Genomic DNA, 14,700 nt, shown 5'->3' with positions numbered 1-14,700 from the left:
AGCGAAGACACTGAAACAACCTAAGTGTCCATCAATGGATGAATGGATAAAGAAAACGTGGGGTATAGATACAGATACAGACACAGACACACAATAGAGTATTATTCAGCCATTAAAAAGGGGGTGGGGGTGCGCCTGGGTGGCTCAGTCTGTTAAGCGTCCGACTTTGGCTCAGGTCATGATCACTGTTTGTGAGTTCAAACCCCGCGTCGGGCTCTGTGCTGACAGCTCAGAGCCCGGAGCCTGCTTCAGGTTCTGTGTCTCCCTCTCTCTCTGCTCCTCCCCCACACTCATTTTCTCTCTCTCTCTCTCTTTCAAAAATAAATAAATTAAAAAAAAAAAAAAAAAGGAATTCTTGCCATTTGCAACAGGGATGGCCCCTGAGGGCATAACGCTAAGTGAGGTAAGTCAGACAGAGGACAAATACTGAATAATTTCACTTGTAAGAAGAATCTTAAGAGCAAACAAACAAACAAACAAACAAAACCATGAACACACAGAACAATTTGTGGTTACCAGAGGCAGAAGAAGGTAGAAATGAGTGAAGGCAGCCAAAAGGTTCCAACTTTCAATTAGAAGATTAAGGAAGTCCTGGAAATGTAATGCACAGCATGGCGACTATAGCTAGTAATACTGTATCGTACACTTGAAAGTTGCTAAGAAAGTAGATCTTAAAAATTCTCATCACAAGAAAAAGATTGTAACTATGTGAGGCGATGGATGTTAACACGACTTATTTTGATCGTTTCTCAGTCAATACAAATACTGAATGATTAGTTTGGACATCTGAAAGTAGCATTATGGGTCAAAGATATCTCAATTAACAACAACAAAGAACATAGTGAGTAAGCAGAAAAGTGGTTTGCAAAAGGGTCGCAGAGGTGTATGGGCCAGTTCGCGCAGGGCCTCACAACAAGCCCCAGGCTTCTGAACGAAATGTGAAAGCATCACAGCATTTGGAACAGAGGCACAACACAGTCTGATTGACACTTTAGAAGGTTCGCTCTGGTTGTGGTTGGTGTAAAGGCACAGAAACATAATGGGACAAAGAGCAGCAAGGGGACCAATCAGGGGGCTGCTGCAGTGAATGTGGGCAGTGGCTCAGAACCAAGGTAGCAGCAATGAGGGTAGGGAGATGGGATGAGATTCTCACTAGTGCCTCTAAAGAAAAGCTGATAATATCCACTGATGGACCACATGTAGGGTAGGAGAGTGTCACTTGTTGGCCCAGGGAAAGACTGGAGGGAAAGGAGGCCTCCGGTGGTGGGGAATCGAAAGTTTGTTCTGGATGTTAAGCTGGCTCTTGGGCATCCAAATGGAAACGTTAAGTAGGCAGTCAGATGCATGAGCCTGGAGTTCGCATGGGAGCTCAAGTGACAGATATAAAAACAAAATCAAAACAAAACGTCACAGACAAAAGCTCAGGACAGAACCTCCCACTTAGTAAGGTCTAAACATATGGCAGCAACCACTGTTAATGAAAGATGCTACCAAAATGTTGAAAGGCTAACAAAAAGCCTCACTTCATTTCATTCCCATTCAACGGAAAACCTCAAACCCGAGGGCAAGTTACCAAGTCATTTGTCTCCACAATATTAGAAGCCATGTTCATGACCGTGCAGCAGACATCACCTGTCATAAGCACTTCTTCGATTACTTTCTTCCTCCAGGCCACGGAAGAGTAGGAAGGAGTGTTTCCAAGGCAAGATGCTTCACCAAGCACCAGCCAAATGAGTGTCTTTTTTATTTTCGCTTAAAGAATGACTTGGAACAAAAGAACACGAATAAATCCCAATTTTGGTCAAGTTTCCGTTATTTTTGCTCCAACTCCTCTGTCAGAGACGCACACAGTCGAATGAACAACCCATCTTGCTCTCTGCTCGCGCGCTGCCGACAATCTCCCACAGACACGAGCAGCGCCACGTGATAAACAGTGACAATAAGCATGAGATCACAGGCCATGTAAACTGCATTGTACTGTCTTTTCCTCGACACCTTGAAATTCAGTCAACAGGAAATGGGGATCGCACAATTCTAGGGGCGAGTTCATTTCCTATTCGCGAGAAACTAGTCTAGGAGTCACAACATAACCCCCTGTATGGATGGGAATGTGTGCCCACCACCCCCCACACCTGATCAGACAGAAACATTATTTTTATGCTTAACCTTAACCTTATGCTTAACCTTAACCTTATGCTTAACCTTTCATGCTTAAACTTAACCTTAATTACTTTAATGACCTTATTTATAACCTTATTTCATAACCTTAATAACCTTATGTGACAATCTGAAAAAACCTTCACACCAAGACAAAGTAACAGGAAGAAAACAAAAGGAAACAAGTCACTTTTTGGTGCTCAGCTTCTGAAAATCTGTTAGCCCCTGTACGGATAGGCTTCTGTGTTCTGAGATAAACATATTTATGATAATTAGGTTTGGGCTTTGTTATGGACTGGATTATGTCCCCCACAAACTTTATATGTTGAAGCCCTAACCCCCAAGGAAACTGTATTTGGAGACAGTGCTTTTAAGGGGACAATTAAGCTTAAATGAGGCCATGAGGGGGGGACCCGAATCCACTAGGACCAGTGGTGTCCTTACGAGAAGAGAGATACCAAGAGCACATGTGCACAACGGGAAGGTCATGTGAGGACAAAGCAAGAAGCCTTTCTTCTGCAAGCCAGGAAGACAGGTTCACTAGAAACCAATCCTGTTTGCATCCTGATCTTGGACTTCAACCTCCAGAACCGTGAAAAAATAAATTTCTGTTGTTTAAGCCACCCAGTCTGTGATAGTCTCTTATGACAGCCCAAGTGGGTTAATATAGGCTCCCTGTACATTTATAACCCAGAGAATACTACCTACCAGCAACAAACCTATGAAAATGAACAACCTTGCATGATCTCTTAAGAACCATAAGCACACCATCCTGACATTCATAGTCTACGCGCCCTTCTGCCACCCCAGAGTGAGCTTGCCCCAGGATTCTCATTTTCCAGAAAACCTCACAGAAAAAAAGCTATTTATTGCTCAAAGCCCAAACACATTCAAAACAAAACTTCAGTTTAAAAGCCAACAACAGGGGCACCTGGATGGCTCAGTCAGTTAAGCATTCGACTCTTGATTTTGGCTCAGGTCATGATTTCACTGTTTGTGAGTTCGGGCTCTGCACTAACAATGCAGAGCTTGCTTGGGATTCTCTCTCCCTCCCAAAATAAATAAACTTAAAATTTTTTTTAAAAATAAAAGTCAGCAACTTGTAGAAAAAAAAATAAAACAAAATCTAGTATTTCTGAAACTCCTAGAAGGTATAGAACTTCCTAAGCTTAAAATATGAGCACCTACCAAGGAACATATATAAACAGCTCTGATTACATACAAAATTTAAACTCGTAATTTAACATCAAAACAAAAAGCGAATGAGATGGAAAAAATATTTGCATATACAAAACATGAACATATCTAAGATATCATTTATAGAGAGCTACTAAAATCACTGAAAAACCCCATGTCAGAAGCAGTCAATTCACAAAAGAAATCTATAGAAACTTTAATAGTAAGATGAACTGAAATAAATTTGGACTTTTTTCTTTAACTAGCAAAAACTAAGAAAACATTTACTTTTTCAGGAAGTGGTCATTAATTTTTTCAGATGACAAAAAAGATTTTTATTTCTTAAGTTTCTTGGGTTGACATTCTTTCCTACTGGGGCTTCTAGGGTCGTGAATTCTTCTTATACGAAAGCATAAACATGACATATGTAAGTAAGTCTTTGTAAAAATTGAAGTAAATCGAAGTCAGTGCAACAAAGCGGGAAATGTAATCGATGATACTAACTGGACAAATAAATATGGCAACGACATAGGTGCACAGACATCTTTCTAGATAACGGACTGCCATTTTAAAGATCCTCTGGTTGTGGTAACTGGGCCATCTCAGGTGCTACATAAATGTTTGTTGATGGAATAAATACATTGTGCTCAAGTTTAAGGTCTCTATGCCATGAAAACACTGATAATACTTTTTCCTTCATGAAGCAATTCTTAAATAGTCAAATGACTGAGCTAACAATTACAGATTTGGCTAGCAGAAGTCACAACTAAATTTAAGACTTTAAGATACCTTCACTGTCTTCTGGATTTTCTTCTTCATTAGAAGCTTCAATATCTTCATCCTCCTGGGCAGAAACAGTGGAAGCTACACTTTCACATTGAGACACATCTCGCTCTTCACGAGGCTTTCGTGAAGTCTAAGGAGTAAAAGAATATTAAATTAGGGGTGCCTAGGTGGCTCAGTTGGTTAAGCTTCCGACTCACGATTTCAGCTCAGGTCACGATTTCACGGTTCTTGGGATCGAGCCCCACATCGGGCTCTGCAGTGACAGCACAGAGCCTGCTTGGGATTCTCTCTCTCTCTCTCTCTCTCTCTGCCCCTCCCCCACTCATGCTCTCTCTCGCTCTCTCAAAATAAACACAGAAAAAAGAATATTAATTTATGATTTAAATAACTAAAAGAAAAAAAATGAACCTTTTCATGTCTAAAATAACACAGAACATGGATACACACATACTAAACAAGAAGGTTGCATGTTTCACAACTGTTCTGGTTAATGTGCAGTTACCTCTAGGGAACCACTTCCTGGCCTTTTTGTGTAAATAGATTGCTTTCATCAAACTGATCAAAAGTTTGGACAATTTTTTGGACAATTTTTCAAACAACTCACGACCATACATGTACAAAGAGCCAAAAATGGCAAAACTCCTGCTATTCTCCCCCTCCAGATAATGTATTTTTCTAATACATACAATGTATACATTTATTTTCTGAGAAAAATAACACATTCATCGGAATGTTGAAGACCCAGAATTATGTTAAAGACAATAATTGCTCATAATTCTACCAGCAATGGATTCTAAGTATGCTGATACATTTCCTTCCTGTCTTTTACACCTGTGTACATATGTATACGTGGAAATAAAACCAGGATGACCCAATGTGATTATATATCTTACTTGTTTAACCTACTATAATCATGAACTGCACGTACCTCTCTACATTATACATTCTTCAAAATTATTATATTTGTTAGTGATTCCATAAAAACAATCTATACCAATAAATATTTAAAATTCTATTTTAAGATATTTAGGCAATTTTTAAGTTTAAGTATTGTTAATAATGCTGTAATAACCTCCCTTCACTAACTTTAAGAATTCAGTGATCTCATAAGCAACATCTGATCACTGCTGTAGCCAATCAGCATTGGTGTTACTGAATTTCTTTTACTATTGATGAGGACAAATTTCCTTTTTTTAGCAGGATTTTCCCTTCTGTAATTCAAGTGTTTATGTAACACTGCTCATTTTTCTACTGGGGTCACAGATCTGTAAGAGTATAGGTGCACATACGTAGGTGTAAGACATTAGCCATTTATTGTATTTATAATCTTACATTGCTGACTATGAAACTTAAGGTCTCCTGTCTTTGCAGACTGGAGGATCCCAGCCCTGGCACTTCTCTGTGCTGCACCTCTTCCAGGGCCTGTACTTCAGCAGACTTCAGCTACAGGCATCTCCCAGGGACATTCCTCATAGAGGAAAATAAGTTATTGCCACCCCAACTGTTAAAATTACCGATATTCTTATTCTGCTTATTTCTTCTCATTTTTGGTTTACATATGAATACACTAGTAGGATCCAACCTAAAGCATTAACTGAAGCAAGAGAAAAAAATCATTTCCCAATGTCAGAGTCATACAACTGGGTGAAAGTCTGAAGCTAAAAAAAATTCAACACTTTGGCGAGGATTCAGAGAAAGAGGAACACTTTTTTTTTTTAATTTTTTTTTCAACGTTTTTATTTATTTTTGGGACAGAGAGAGACAGAGCATGAACGGGGGAGGGTCAGAGAGAGAGGGAGACACAGAGTCGGAAACAGGCTCCAGGCTCCGAGCCATCAGCCCAGAGCCTGACGCGGGGCTCGAAACTCACGGACCGCGAGATCGTGACCTGGCTGAAGTCGGACGCTTAACCGACTGCGCCACCCAGGCGCCCCTGAACACTTTTGCGCTGCTGGTAGAAATGAAAACTGGTGTAGCCACTCTGGAAAACAGTATGGAGGTTCCTCAAAAAGTTAAAAATAGAACTCCCCTACGACCCAGCAAGTGCACTACTGGGTATTTATCCAAAGGACACAAAAATGCTGATTCGAAGGGGGACGTGCACCCCGGTGTTTATAGCAGCGCTATGCACAATAGCCAAAGTATGCCAAGAGCCCACCTGATGAATGGATCAAGAAGATGTGGTATATACACAAAATGGAATATTACCCAGTGACCAAAAAGAATGAAATCTTGCCATTTGCAATGACGTAGATGGATCTAGATTGTATTACGCTAAGCGAAATAAGTCAGAGAAAAGACAAATATTTGATTTCACTTATGTGGAATTTAAGAAATAAAACATATGAACATAGGGGAAGGGAAGCAAAAATAAGACAACAGAGAGGGAGAGGCTCTTAAATAGAGAGACTCTTAAATACAGAGAACAAACTGAGGGTTGCTGGCAGGGTGTTGGGTGGGCGATGGCTAAATGGGCGATGGGCATTAAGGAGGGCACTTGTTGGGATGAGCACTGGGTGCTGTATGTAAGTGATGAATCATTAAATACTACTCCTGAAACCATTATTACACTGTACGTTAACCAACTTGGATTTAAATAAATAAAAATTTAAAAAAAAAATCATCACTATGCTCCTAGGGAATGCAAGGGAAGAATCCTCTGGCTACACTTTTTAAAAAGCTTGCAAAAGACTTCATGAGTGCTGCAATATTTTTAGGCATTAGATAATAGCTACTATGTGGATTTTTCCAGTGTGGAGGCTATATTCCCCCTTTGCTGATATCCACCGATTCTTTAAGGTACTTCCACTGATGGACAGAGAAGAGACAACATTTTACCACCATGCAACATTCCTCCAATCACATGCAAAAATCTCCTACCTCTCCAAGCATTTGCTTCACTATATGATAGCACTCATTAATTTTTAATGTAATAATTCAAACCTACAGAAATATAACACCTATATATCTTCTACTTTGTTTTAACAGATATTAGACATTTTGTCATGTTTTCTTGAAGCCTTTTTAAAAATGGTAAAACACTCTAAAAAACTGGAAGCCTGCTGTCCTATCATTTCAGTTGTAATTTAAAAGATTAGAATAAGAAGTGTTATCGACATTTGCGATGGTTAATTTTGTGTGTCAACTTGGCTGGACCACCGCACCCAGATATTTGGTCAATATTATTCTGGATGTTTCTGTGCAGGTGTTTTTTAGATGAGATTAACACTTCAATCAGTGGACTTCTGAGTAAAGCAGATGACCCTCCATAATGTGAATGGGGTGGGCTTCACGGAATCAACTGATGGCCTGATTAGAACTAAGACTAAGGGGGGGCGCCTGGGTGGCTTGGTCGGTTAAGCGTCCGACTTCGGCTCAGGTCATGATCTCACGGTCCATGAGTTCGAGCCCCGCATCGGGCTCTGTGCTGACAGCTCAGAGCCGGGAGCCTGTTTCAGATTCTGTGTCTCCCTCTCTCTCTGCCCCTCCCCTGTTCATGCTCTGTCTCTCTCTGTCTCAAAAATAAATAAACGTTAAAAAAAATTAAAAAAAAAAAAAAAAAGACTTTAAAAAAAAAAAAAAAGAACTAAGACTAAGGGTTCCCTGTCCCTCACCCCCGGCCCTAAGGAGGATCTATTCATGAGATATATATAATGATATTTACTGAATTTGAAGTTAAAACAGAAAAACATTTAAAATATTTATGAATTTGGGGCACTTGGGTGGCTCAGCCAATTAAGTATCTGACTCTTGATTTCAGTTCAGGTAATGATCTCACAAGGTTCGTGGGTTTGAGCCCCACATCCAGCTTTGCGCTTACAGCACAGGAAGCCGGCTTGGAATTCTGTCTGCCCCTCCACACCCCCTCCCCTCACATGTGCGCTTTCCTTCTCTCTCTCAAAATACACTTAAAAAAAATTTGTTTTAAGAATAAATATCTATAAATTCATTTGAAGGTAACAACAAACACATTACATGTCAACATAAAAAACATTTTTAATAAAAAATAATACATTCCCAAACAAAAGAATCATTTAGTGAAAAAGTATCATTTTTTTAATTGATTTTGGAAATTCCTTTTAATGTCTGCCTTGAGAGCATCACAATTCTCAAATGTGCTTCTACATTTAACCTAATCTGCAGGCGTAATACTGTTTTGGTTGAAACACATATTAAAAATATCTGGTCTCACAGAGATATGTAGTTGGAAAGGGAAGTGTGTTTTAACATCTTTTTAGACAAGCCTGGATATCACTCTTTGATGGTGCACCGAAATTGGGCATGTCGTCATCGCTCAAAGGATAACTGCAATGTGAAATCTCAAAGTGTATCAATAAATTTTTCGTACTCTATTAAAATCCATTCATCTATCTTGAACTTCGATGAATTACAAAATATTTTATGTATCTTTTATACATACAGGATACCCACTGCAAGATCACAAATTGGTCATTTGGAAAACATGGATTTACACAGATTTTTCAAATCTGGATACGTTTCACTGTATATGAAAACATCACAGTGGTTCTTATTACCACTGATCTCATCAGAAAAGTCTTTGAGTACTGGGAAGACGGTAAGCTCATGGGGAGGGATACAGATTTTTCCAAACTTCTAACCTTTGCCTGAAAGCTCGAAACTGGAAAGTGGCAACAAATACTACCGCTTGCTTGCTTGAACAGACAGGCTCACGTATTTTCAAGAAAATGTCGACTATGGATCCAAGTCTGAAAAACCACAGTCTGTCATTTTTTCAACTGAAACTGACATTCCATAAAAAAAGGGGAGCTAGTCCAGCCTGGGACTCGAACAAACGCAAAGTGCTTTCCCAGGGCAGAAGCGGGACACTTTGGGGTGGAACAGAAGGACTTCACCCGACACTTCTCACTTCATCCCACACACACACACTCAAGGGTCAAGACTCAGTCAAGCACATTTTGACTGCTTCACTAAGGACAAGTGACACCGGCACATTTGTTTTGAAACTGCTAATAACGCTGGAGATGAAGAAAACAGGGAGTATTTAGCACAGCGGTGTCCTGCGGTGATTCGTGCGAAGGCACTGACGTTCTCCCTCCCAACAACTCTGACATCGTCTGTGCAAATTTAACACGGTGGGGAAGAGTAAGTACCATATTAATATTTTTAAAAAAGCAGTTCTGACCTCATGGCATCCTCAAAGAGCTCTGTGGACTTTGAGAACGTTCCAACTTCCTAGTTAAGGGATTTTCCATAATTTACACTCTCTGGTTTTTAGTATTTATCTGAGATTCTCTCTCTCTGAGAAAATGGTTTTAATATGCCAAATCAATTCTTTCAACAAGGTCAAAAGAACGCCAACTAAACTTCTCAATTCAAACTCCAAAATGTTTCTGTTTTCCAAATCCCATTATGGTCATTCAAAAGTACTGAACTGCCATTACTCCTAACACGAATTCCACTCCTTGGACAGTAAACAGAGAAAAAGTCAACTTGTGGTGAGAAACTAGCATATCCTTTTACAGGTAAATGCAATAAATAAAAATACAAGATGCAAAAAAGTTTCTCTCTCAACCAGTATTTCAAGCTCGAAGACAAAGCAGAAACAAAACAAAAACAAAATTAAAAAAGATTCTGAGGGGCGCCTGGGTGGCACAGTCGGTTGGGCGTCCGACTTCAGCCAGGTCACGATCTCGCGGTCCGTGAGTTCGAGCCCCGCGTCGGGCTCTGGGCTGATGGCTCGGAGCCTGGAGCCTGTTTCCGATTCTGGGTCTCCCTCTCTCTCTGCCCCTCCCCCGTTCATGCTCTGTCTCTCTCTGTCCCAAAAATAAATAAAAAACATTGAAAAAAAAAATTAAAAAAAAAAAAAAAAAGATTCTGATATACTCACTTTCTGCTTATGCTGCTGCAGAAGGTTGTCCAGATTGTGTCGCCTTTTGTAGTTAAAATAGAAGTTTTTACATTGCGCTTCACTTTTAGTTCCCACCATTTTGGCAATTGCTGCCCAGTTACGACCATGTTCTACAAGACCTATATTTTAAAAAGAGACCAAAGATGAACTCAACAGTCACCTGATAAAGCTAACAAGAGAAATAATAAAATCAATCTAACCATGGTATTCACAGTCATTAGCACTAAGAGTATGTTTTCAATTATTTACTGATATATTTCAAAACATACTTAAATATATATTGACTCTCAACGCACTGACAGCTCTATTTTGCCACCCAGATTTACAACATGGTCATTAATTGAAGGGTTCAACCTTGTCCTTACTGTGGGTCTTCTGGAGAGCTAGGACAATGTTCGATACAGAATAACAACTCAAACACTTGTAAACTGAGTGATTAGGTACGTCTAAATCTTTGGAAACAGTATATAGATATAAAGTTAATAAAGTAATCATATAAATAACACAAGATAAAGACCATACATATATATATATATACACACATATGACTATATTTATAATTAGCCTATCTTCATTCATAATCAAGAAACACTCTCAAAAAAATAAACCAGTTTTTTTGTTTGTTTGTTTGTTTTTTCTTAAGCCTGTTGTAGGGGCACCTAGGTGGCTCAGTCGGTTAAGGGTCTGACTTTGGCTCAGGTCAAGATATCGCAGTTCATGGGTTCGAGCCCCACATCGGGCTCTGTGCTGACAGCTCGGAGCCTGGAGCCTGCTTCAGATTCTATGTCTCCCTCTCTCTCTGCCCCTCCCCCCCTCACGCTCTCTTTCTCAGAAATAAATGTTAGAAAAAAAATTTTTTAGATAAAAGCCTGTTGTAATACAATGCATCACAGAAACCTATGCAATCTAGCACTTTTTAGTCAAATTATATCTATACGTACACATACCTATCTGTAAGGAATGTGAGTATATAAATGCTATACAGAGAGCTATACAGACAGGGATATACTTTAGATACAGGTGTACCCAAACAGGAATTTTCTAGTACAAACTCGACAATTTACAGGAAGACATCAGGTTTTTCAAGTAGCTTCCTTACTAATGACAATTGGAAGATAACTTCCAAATCTTGCCTGACACATGAACAGAGCTGAATGGAGGCTAAACAGTCACATGGGGCTCCAGCTACCGGAAAAAGATCGCCCTGTGATGGAGCCAACATCTACCTGTTCCACTAGAACATTCTTTTTTTATTTTAATGTTTTTAATTTTTTATTTATTTTTGAGAGAGTATGAGCAGGGGAGTGCCAGAGAGAGAGGGAGACACAGAATCCAAGGCAGGCTCCAGGCTCTGAGCTGTCAGCACACAGCCTGATGCAGGGCTCCAACTCTTGAACCATGACATCATGACGTGAGCCGAAATCAGGTGCTTAACCGACTGAGCCACCCAGGCGCCCCTCCACTATGACATTCTGATAATAAGATGAGAGCAAATGTGAATCTTTTACATGTAATCATGGCAAATCACAAATTTGCTAATCATGGCAAATAAACGTCAAATAAAAATATTTTGAACACAGAAAACTTTAAACTGCTATATTTTTTTGGTAAAAGTGGTTTATAGGATTCCTAAACGTTATCATTCCTACCTATTTACATAGAAAATAAATCTGGGGACGCCTGGGTGGCTCAGTCGGTTGGGCGTCTGACTTTGGCTCAGGTCCTGATCTCACCACGGTTTGTGAGTTTGAGCCCCGTGTCAGGCTCTGTGCTGACAGCTCAGAGTCTGGAGCCTGCTTCCGATTCTGTGTCTCCCTCTCTCTCTGCCCCTCCCCCACTTATTCTCTGTCTCTATGTCTCAAAACTAAATAAATGTAAAACAAAAACATTTCTTTTAAAAAAGAAAAAAAATAAATCTGAAACGTGTCACTAAAAGGTCAACCCATTTACAGTAATTTCTCTTCAGAACTTTAAGGTTGGCTACTCTTTCTCAGAATTAGTTTACTTAAAACAAACTATTTTTTATTTATAAACCAATTATTTATCCTATTAGAAACTGTACTTCAATTTTAAATTATACTACATTAATAAGCAACCACAAGAAAATACAAGATTCATAATGTTCCAGAGTAAGTAAGATCAGGGCCACACAAGGATGAGTGGCAGAGACAAAATTCAAACATCGGTCTGGCTCCAAAGTTCATGCCCTCTCCTTTGAATCATGGTGCAATTTCTTACTAGTTTATAACCAAATGCCTTACCAAATACACACTGAAAAAAATATATACCATGCTATTAAATCCAACTTTTAAATAACAGAAAATATAGACTCTTTATATTAAAATACCCTCTAAAACAGCTTTAATAGCATTTAATCACAGCTATTCTGGAAAAGTGAAAATAGCCCACTTGCTCTCTAATGAAATAACATTCAAAATAAAACTGTACAGAGAATCTTCAATCCCTCCAAAGTGGGCCTCTTAACCAAGGCACAGCGAGGTACCTGAGAAGGTACCATACCATCCTAAAGAACCCGAGTCTACTTCTGAATTCTGTTTACCACCATAGGAGAATGTTCTCCTTTTTGCAATTAAAAAAAAAAATTGGGTCCCTCTGACTTATTACTAATAACCTTAAAAAACCAAACCAAACCAAAACAAAAACAAAAACTCTTTAGAATCTAAAGTACCATCGTTTACCTTTTTTCGCAACTTCCATTTCTTCTTCTGTCCATCGAGAGGTTTCTACAGGTTCTGTGGAAACTGAAATAAAGAGAGAGAACCAGTAAGGCAGATTAATACTAAGATCAATCCTTCATTCACAGATTATATGGCCCCAACCTATTTATCTGACATAAAGCCTGTTTGAAGCATAAGGTCTAGTCAACTATGGAAACAAGATGATGGCAGCCTCTCCCCCACCAACTCAAGGGGAATGAATATTCAAAACCTCTGTATCAGATCTTTCGCAAGGTTCTTTGAAGCTCCATCCATGTCTTCATGTTTGAACATCACTAGTTTCTTATCTAAGAAGTCCCGCCTCGCCAAGTGCCTGCACACGTTATCAGGGCTCCGTCCCTCCTCTCCTGAGGTGTCAAACAAGAAACAACGCTCCCTCTTCCTGTCCAGTTTTCTCCTGTTCTCTAAACCCCCATCTCCTCCTCACTCCCAGAGGCCCTTCTGTCCATCCTCATTTTCTAACAGCTAGTAAACACAGATGGACCACGAACTGAACACTTTCTCTTTTAGTTTAGAAAGGAAATAAAGACTATCACGCGTGAAATGAGCTCTTGCTATTTCCCCCTCTCAACACTACTATCATCCACCCAGTCACTCAAATTATTACCAGGCTCCTCAAACCAATTTTTTAATCTTTCCTCCCATTTACTACTCACATCCATGGACGTATGTCAATTCTGATCTGAATCCACCCTCCTCTTGCCTGGGCCAGTGCATGCATGCACAATGACGCCCTTCTAGACGGTCCCTCCGCCTCCAGCCCTTACTCTCTCCAACCTGACCTCCACAACGGTCACCAGTTCGCTTTCTAAAACACCAATCTAATTACAGCATGCCTCTACTTAAAAACCTCTGCAAGCTCCCACTTTGTAAGCAAAGCAGGATTAATTTAAACAAGGTCCATCATGGCCTGGCCCTGTGTGTGTGCCTGTCTACTTATTTCCCTTCCATCCTCCTCGCCATCCCCAGAACCTGGTTTCTTTCCTGCCTCACATTATGAGAAAATCGGTATCACTGATTTTGATGGTCTTCACAATTTTGATGGTACACATCATTAACATAATTCCTTTATAAACTAGTGAGACAATACTCAGTAAAAGAGAGAAAAACACTTGGACCCCCCCAGCCCCAGTATTCCCTTGGCTGATAATTTATTTCTATAAAAAATAATTTAACAGAAAAAAAAATGTGATGCGACTCAAGATTTGTTTTTTCCTTAGACTCTTATCATATTAGTTTAAAGATGGTGGGGCGGTAGGCAGGAGATGGGGACAGCCTAATCATGATTTTCACCAACGGGGAATGAATGGTTCAAGAAACTGTGTGCCTCAGGGAACATAATGCCAACATTTCACAGCTATCAAAAAGTGAAAAATTGGGGCGCCTGGGTGGCGCAGTCGGTTAAGCGTCCGACTTCAGCCAGGTCACGATCTCGCGGTCCGTGAGTTCGACGCAGCCAGGTCACCATCTCGCGGTCCGTGAGTTCGAGCCCCGCGTCGGGCTCTGGGCTGATGGCTCAGAGCCTGGAGCCTGCTTCCGATTCTGTGTCTCCCTCTCTCTCTGCCCCTCCCCCGTTCATGCTTTGTCTCTCTCTGTCCCAAAAATAAATAAATGTTGAAAAAAAAAAATTTTTTTTAAAAAAGTGAAAAATGAAGATCGCTTAGAAACTAGAAAATATTTCTAATATACACCAAGTTAAAACATCAGAAAAAGTGGCATACACACTAAGGTTACAACTAAGTCAAAAGAAAAACCACTGTATTAAGATAGCAAGGTTGGGGCGGATCTTTTCCAAAACACATTGATGTTAAAGTCTAAAAAATGTAAAGGCCATGAAGAAGTAAAACTTTCACTGTTTGCAGATGACATGATACTATAAACAGAAAACCCGAAAGATTGCTAGAACTGATAAATTTAGTGAAGTCTCAGGATATAAAATCAATGTACATAAAT

At 39.8% G+C, this 14,700-nt stretch overlaps 1 protein-coding gene across 26 annotated transcripts in view; it reads right to left on the bottom strand.

The window, feature by feature from the left end:
* NCOR1 (nuclear receptor corepressor 1) overlaps window positions 1–14,700 on the bottom strand; it is a 156,959-nt gene that overhangs the window by 54,587 nt on the left and 87,672 nt on the right. For all 26 annotated transcript variants that reach the window (XM_043583202.1, XM_043583204.1, XM_043583205.1 and 23 more), the window contains 3 exons: window positions 12,709–12,771; window positions 9,989–10,128; window positions 4,123–4,249 (listed from right to left, as the gene is read on the bottom strand). In XM_043583202.1, the coding sequence (XP_043439137.1) occupies window positions 4,123–4,249; window positions 9,989–10,128; window positions 12,709–12,771 (330 nt within the window). The remainder of the gene's footprint in view (window positions 1–4,122; window positions 4,250–9,988; window positions 10,129–12,708; window positions 12,772–14,700) is intronic.

Source organism: Prionailurus bengalensis, chromosome E1 (assembly GCF_016509475.1).
Source record: "Prionailurus bengalensis isolate Pbe53 chromosome E1, Fcat_Pben_1.1_paternal_pri, whole genome shotgun sequence".
In the NCBI taxonomy this organism is placed as follows: Eukaryota; Metazoa; Chordata; class Mammalia; order Carnivora; family Felidae; genus Prionailurus; species Prionailurus bengalensis.
This window is presented reverse-complemented; position numbering and strand designations above follow the sequence as displayed.